A 6,200-nucleotide genomic window follows, 5' to 3' on the forward strand; every position below is an offset into this window, starting at 1 on the left:
GTCCCTGGAACTGGATGACCTTTAACAGCGGTCCGACCTCCTCCAACAGCCATGCGCATACCGACTGGGGTAAGGCACTGGTTGGGATGTACTCAAATGAACCCTACATCTATTTATGCCTTTTATTATGACAGAAAACTCAAAATACAATAATTGTTTATTTAAAATTCCTTGTAATGGATGCTGTGGGAGCCACTGGGTAACAAGTAAGCTTTGAGCAGCAGCAACCAGTCAACTTTTACTGAGATGATTCATCTGTCAAGTAAATACGTCAAAAATGTTGCACGCTTACAGACGCCACATTACAAAAGAAAAGCCAACTGTGTGTTAGATTATACGTATTACGTGTAGTTCTCTGATTGGTTTATCACTATCAGGAAATGGTCTACACTCACTCAAGCAGAGCGCTTACCCAAATAGAACAACATTATTACAGATTTAGGAACACACATAAGGCGTTAAAAGGCTTATTGTCGACTTTGAGAAAATTAGACTTTTAAGTGTGCCTTATAGTGTGGAAAATACGGTAATTCTGTTCCAGTTGAAAGGCCAGAATTTTTACTTTGTAAAGATTTAACACACTTCCTCTTTGACTTTCCTTCCTCCCAGGCAAGGTCCAAGTCCCAATCCAAGGTTACGCCTCTGTCCTGATGTAAGGATCCTCAAAGTACTGTGCATCTTCTTCCTCCTGGGCCCCATGACGGTCAAAGGTGAACGTCTGCTGGTTCATGTATCTCCCGGTCTCTGAGTAGATGCTGGAAGCCGTGTGGTTGTCTTCATTTTCTTCTTGGCGCAGTTGTCGATGCCGGTAGTTATGGTAGAGGCGATACCACGAGGGCCCTTTGATGGCGCACACGATGAGCATAGATGTAGTCAGCGCCAAGGCTACAACGCACGCCGCAAACTTCCACGTGTTTCCAGACACGGGTATTTGCTCTAGTTGGGGTCAAAGACAGTTTCTAGTTGGGGTTTATTTATGCATACACACATTTAGTAAAATCCACATTTCTTACTGCCATTGAAGTTGTAGTCCTGGCTGGAAGTCTGCATCATTCCTGGCAAAGTGCTTAGCAGCGGCGATTGTAGTAAGTCACCAGTTGTGTGTGTTGGCTGTGCAGTCGAGGAGGGCGGTGATGTTGGATAGCACTGAGCTATCGCTTCAAAGAGATCCCGTCCAGCCTGTCCCTCTGGTGAAGCGCATTTTGTATTTGGGCCTGCTGTTCATCCAAACACAAATAATACATATATTATGAAAATATCGGTTTTAAAGGAGACCTATTATGCTTTTTCCACTTATAAATGGAGTTAGAATGTTGTTGTTTCAGATAATAATGTTTTCGCATTTGGAAGTGAGACCTAAAAGAAGTTTGGGATGATGCAAAACGCTCGGTTTCAGAGGGCGTCTGAAACTAGATGTTCAAATCAACTTTATTTGTAGAGCACCTTTTCTGCAAAGTGCTTTACAGAATTAAAAACAATTACCACAATTAAAAAGAAACAAGAAACGGGCGGACTCTGGCTATGTTCTTAAGGTGATAAAAACCTATTTTTGTTATATTTTTGATATGTGGGATAAAGTTTAGCTCAGAGTCAAAAGTCACAGCCAAATGTTTTACTGATTGGGTTGGTTTATCCTGTAGTTGTTGATCCTGTAGTTTTGGTAAAAGTTTCTCTCTCTGGCCTTCAGGACCTATCACTAAAACTTCAGTTTTGTCCTGGTTGAGCTGTAGGAAATTCTCTGCCATCCATGACTTGATGTCTACAATGCAGTTAAAAAGGGCATCAAATGGCCCTGAGTCATCAGGAGACACGGCGATGTATAGCTATGGAAGCTGATGCCGTGCTTCCTGATGGTGGAAGCATGTAAGGATTAAAAGAGGAGTGGACCTAAAATTGAGCCTTGGGGAACCCCACATCCAATTTCATGGGTTCCTGAGGACAAAACCAGTTAAGAACAGTTAACAGTTGTTGTTAGCAATGGCTCCCAGGAAGTGTTTCTTTGGGTGTAAGGGAAAGCTACATACATGCCTAATGATGCAAACATCAGGCACAAGTGGTTGGAGTTCCTGATTCCCGACCAGCAAAAGAAAAAAGATTAGAATCTGTCTAGGGCATTTCACACTGGACTACTCGAGAAACTGTTGCTGAAGCCTGACGCCTTTCCAACGTTTACTTGGTCGTATTATGTTACATCAGAAAAGAGGCAAAAATGTTGATCACTGTTTTCCAAAGTCAAATTAAAAAAATTAAAACATATTATAGAATAATAATAACCGGTATATTTTTAAAATGGCTGTCAAAAATAGCATGTTAACAGTGGTAACTCATTCATTCATTTTCTACCGCTTTTTCCTCACGAGGGTCGCGGGGGGTGCTGGAGCCTATCCCAGCTGTCTTTGGGCAAGAGGCGGGGTACACCCTGGACTGGTCGCCAGCCAATCACAGGGCACATACGTATAGACAAACAACCATTCACACTCACATTCATACCTATGGACAATTTGGAGTCGCCAATTAACCTAGCATGTTTTTGGAATGTGGGAGGAAACCGGAGTACCCGGAGAAAACCCACACATGCACGGGGAGAACATGCAAACACCACACGGAGATGGTCGAGGGTGGGATTGAACTTCGCTATGAGGTCTGCACGCTAACCACTCGAGTGCTGTGCAGCCTTATTTAATAATAATAATAATAAATACCATTATTATTATTATTATCATTATACCCCGCCTCTTGCCCGAAGACAGCTGGGATAGGCTCCAGCACCCGCCGCGACCCTCGTGAGGAAAAGCGGTAGAAAATTAATGAATGAATAATAATAATAATAATAATTACTATTATTATTATTATACCATGCCTCTTGCCCGAAGACAGCTGGGATAGGCTCCAGCACCCCCCGCGACCCTCGTGAGGAAAAGCGGTAAAAAATGAATGAATGATTAATATTATTACTTAATAATAATTATTATTATAATAATATGTATAAATTTTTATTACCCAGTCATTTATCATTTTGTACTTCAGTGGTTTTTGTTGTTATGATGAGGATGATTACCGATTGTCACTCCTGATGCTCTTATTTCTTCAATGTGGCCCAGCAGTGGACAGGAGCAATTCCACGGGTTGCCTTGCAGGTCCACTACCTAATAGGGATGACAATAGATGATGATAATGTATTAACACTTTCAACAGATGACAAAAATACATTTATTGTCGACTACGAATGTCTGTATGTATTGACATGTGTACTCCCCACCTGTCAATAATCAAGGGGAGAGGAACTTCACAGGTCATGTTCCTTAATTCCTTCAAAACAGTTTTTACTTGGTTACAAGTAAGCGGAAGGGGGCAAATACCTTTTCACACCACTGTATACTGTACTACTTTCATGTACCACACCTGTGTAGAGTTTTCCAGGAACTTAGGCTGTGTTCAAAACCGCATACTTACCTACTACTCATATGCATAACTCTTTGAGTATGCTGTGTGTCTATACTTGAAGTATGCGATTTTTGAGTATGCGAGAAGTTCCCGGATGCATACTACTGCATTTGTGTATGAGTATGTATCATCAGCTTACTACTCACACTCAAATTAACCAGGATGCAACGAGATGTGATGTCACCTCGAAAAAAAAACAAAAACGTTGGCTGAACTCTGAGCAGCAGGATGGACCAATCGGCGGTGTCAAGCAGGATATATTGCGAGTTGGTTTGCTTCTTGTTTTCAAAGTAAAAGCAGTGATTTATCACTATGGTTTTTGTATGAGAAAAGTAAGGAGGTGTTTTATTTTGTGAAAATAACCTGGAGTGCGTTGCTCACTTCGGCTAGCTTAAATTTTGCCGAATTTGTCCGAACGAAATTGTACACGTTTGGTATTTGGACAAATAAATGGCACACTCAGGATCAAACGACCACTTTCTCGCCTTATTAAAAAAAAAAAAAATCTCAATAAAGTGATGTATTTAAAGAGTTTAGAGCTAAAGTGAAATCAGCTTCAGCTTGTTGATTTCGGCTCGTGTAGGAGCGCAATGCATTGTGGGTTATCTTGTAGTACTCTGTAGTGTAAACGCTTTGCATACTGTCTGATGGATTGAGTATGCAGTATAGAGTGTGGATAGTATGGGTATGGAAGTATGTAGTAGTTAGTATGCGGTTTTGAACAGTGTTTTGTGTGTAATATTTCCAACTTCATTACTATCTACTGTTTTATGACGTCAAAATCCCAGTGGTGAAAATAGCCATGAAAATAACAAAGCCAATGGTGGTTTAGGTTTTTTTTTTTTTTTTACAGTACTGTACCCATCTTGGGATCCAAGTACAGTACATGTGTGTTTACCTGTAGATGATTAAGCCCTCTGAGTAGTTGTGCGGGGAGACTTGTCAGCTGGTTGTAGGACATGTTCATCACCATGAGGGCATCAAGGCCAGATAAGGCATTGGGTTCGAGTCTGTAACAAAATGTACTTTAAGATGTTATTTCTATTCAGTTTTGCTTAGACTAGAATAAGAAAAAGTTAGTTTACTACTGCTTTTCTGATACTTTACTATATTTAATACAAATCTACAAATGTTGTAGCCTGAGAAGTGGTTTGTTCGGTACACACGTATGCAGTATAAAGTACAAATCGAGATGCAGTATTTACCTGTCGATCTGGTTCCTGGACAGCGACAGTACTCTGAGTTGTGGTACAACAGAGAAGTACATAACTGGTATGCGGGTCACTTTGTTGGCATCCAAGTAGAGCTCCACCAGTTGGGAATAACTGGCCAGGGCAAGCTTGTCCCCCTCGGAGAGAGTCACCTGATTCCCCTCCATCAACAGTTTAGTCACAGAGGAGTTGCGGCCGTTAGGAGGGATAGCCGGGAGACTCTTGTTGGTTAAGTTTTGAACCTGCCAAATGATGCACAGAGCAGTGATTGGCAGCACGTACTGTACATACTGTACCCAGGATTTCTCTCATGTAAAATATAGGTTGGGAAACACTGGTTAGACTATGGCAGCTTTTTCAGGCAAGTCCTTGTATTCTCACGGCATAGAATCCTTCACAAGTGAACTCGGATCATTTTAGAAGATGCTTCACCTCTGCAGCTTTAGATTGATTCAATACCCTAAGAAGTGAATATGATATATTTTCAATAAAAGTAGGTTATCTTACGAGTCCATGAGTCTCGGTTGTTATTGCCACTATGGTGACCAACCACAGCAGCCGGAGTGGGCCCATAATTCTGCTCTGAAAGGGGAAAGATAAAAATATTTCCATGCTGACAGTGACTAGGATGAACCATAATGTCATTAGAAGAAACTAATGACAACTAAGAGTTGTTGATAATCATCTGAATGACGTCTCCCTTGCGGCAGTATTAAGTATCATGAAAAATCACATACCTTTTTGTTCTGGAAGAGGAAGGATTATGAATGAGACCCGTCACGGCAGGTGCAGCCAGCACAGCAGAAGACCTTTGGTCCTTGTTGTAAATGCCGAAAGCTGACAGGCAACATTTTACTGCACTTTGATGAAGTCGGTCTTCAGTCCACTTTTCCTTCCTTTGCGTCACAGTGCAGCTCTGGGCGACCTTAAAGTGGTTATTTATTTTTTATTTTTTAATCACTTCCACACCCAACCATCATTGTCATCATACTCATTGAATGTAGAACAACAAACAACAAACAAAACCTGTTAAAATATGGATTGTGTTGGCCTGTTTTACAAAAAGGAAAACTATCAAAATGTCCTTTGATATTTCAGTATAGAGTATATAATTCATTCATTCATTCATTTTCTACCGCTTATCCTCACGAGGGTCACGGGGGGTGCTGGAGCCTATCCCAGCTGTCTTCGGGCGAGAGGCGGGGTACACCCTGGACTGGTCGCCAGCCAATCACAGGGCACATATAGACAAACAACCATTCACACTCACATTCATACATATGGACAATTAACCTAGCATGGTTTTGGAATGTGTGAGGAAACTCGAGTACCACGCATGCACGGGGAGAACATGGAAACTCCACACAGAGATGGCCGAGGGTGGAATTGAACCCTGGTCTCCTAGCTGTGGGGTCTGCGCGCTAACCACTCGACCGCCGTGCCACCTACAGTATATCATGGGTAGTTAAAGTATAGACAACCTGTTTACGGCCTTCTAAAAATTCTATTTTAACTATTAGAGCTCGCTAGACATGAAATAACAAC

General features: G+C 41.5%; 1 protein-coding gene across 1 annotated transcript; it reads right to left on the reverse strand.

Annotated features, from left to right (window-relative positions):
• Window positions 1-634: 634 nt before the first annotated feature.
• On the reverse strand, window positions 635-5,228 carry LOC131109144 (leucine-rich repeat-containing protein 19-like). The gene is made up of 6 exons (XM_058060808.1): window positions 5,163-5,228; window positions 4,650-4,897; window positions 4,343-4,454; window positions 3,059-3,146; window positions 1,014-1,217; window positions 635-936 (listed from the first exon to the last, which is right to left on the reverse strand). Exons 1-6 carry the CDS (start codon window positions 5,226-5,228, stop codon window positions 635-637), a joined length of 1,020 nt encoding a protein of 339 aa, XP_057916791.1.
• Window positions 5,229-6,200: the final 972 nt, after the last annotated feature.

Source organism: Doryrhamphus excisus, chromosome 21 (genome assembly GCF_030265055.1).
Source record: "Doryrhamphus excisus isolate RoL2022-K1 chromosome 21, RoL_Dexc_1.0, whole genome shotgun sequence".
Taxonomy (NCBI): domain Eukaryota; kingdom Metazoa; phylum Chordata; class Actinopteri; order Syngnathiformes; family Syngnathidae; genus Doryrhamphus; species Doryrhamphus excisus.

Coding starts and splice junctions, on each gene's coding strand:
- LOC131109144 (XM_058060808.1), bottom strand. CDS start 5,228: ATGGGCCCACTCCGGCTGCTGTGGTTGGTCACCATAGTGGCAATAACA. Junction 1,218..3,058: donor AGCATCAGGAGTGACAATCG/GTAATCATCCTC, acceptor TTGGATGAACAG/CAGGCCCAAATACAAAATGC. Junction 937..1,013: donor GGACTACAACTTCAATGGCA/GTAAGAAATGTG, acceptor GACCCCAACTAG/AGCAAATACCCGTGTCTGGA.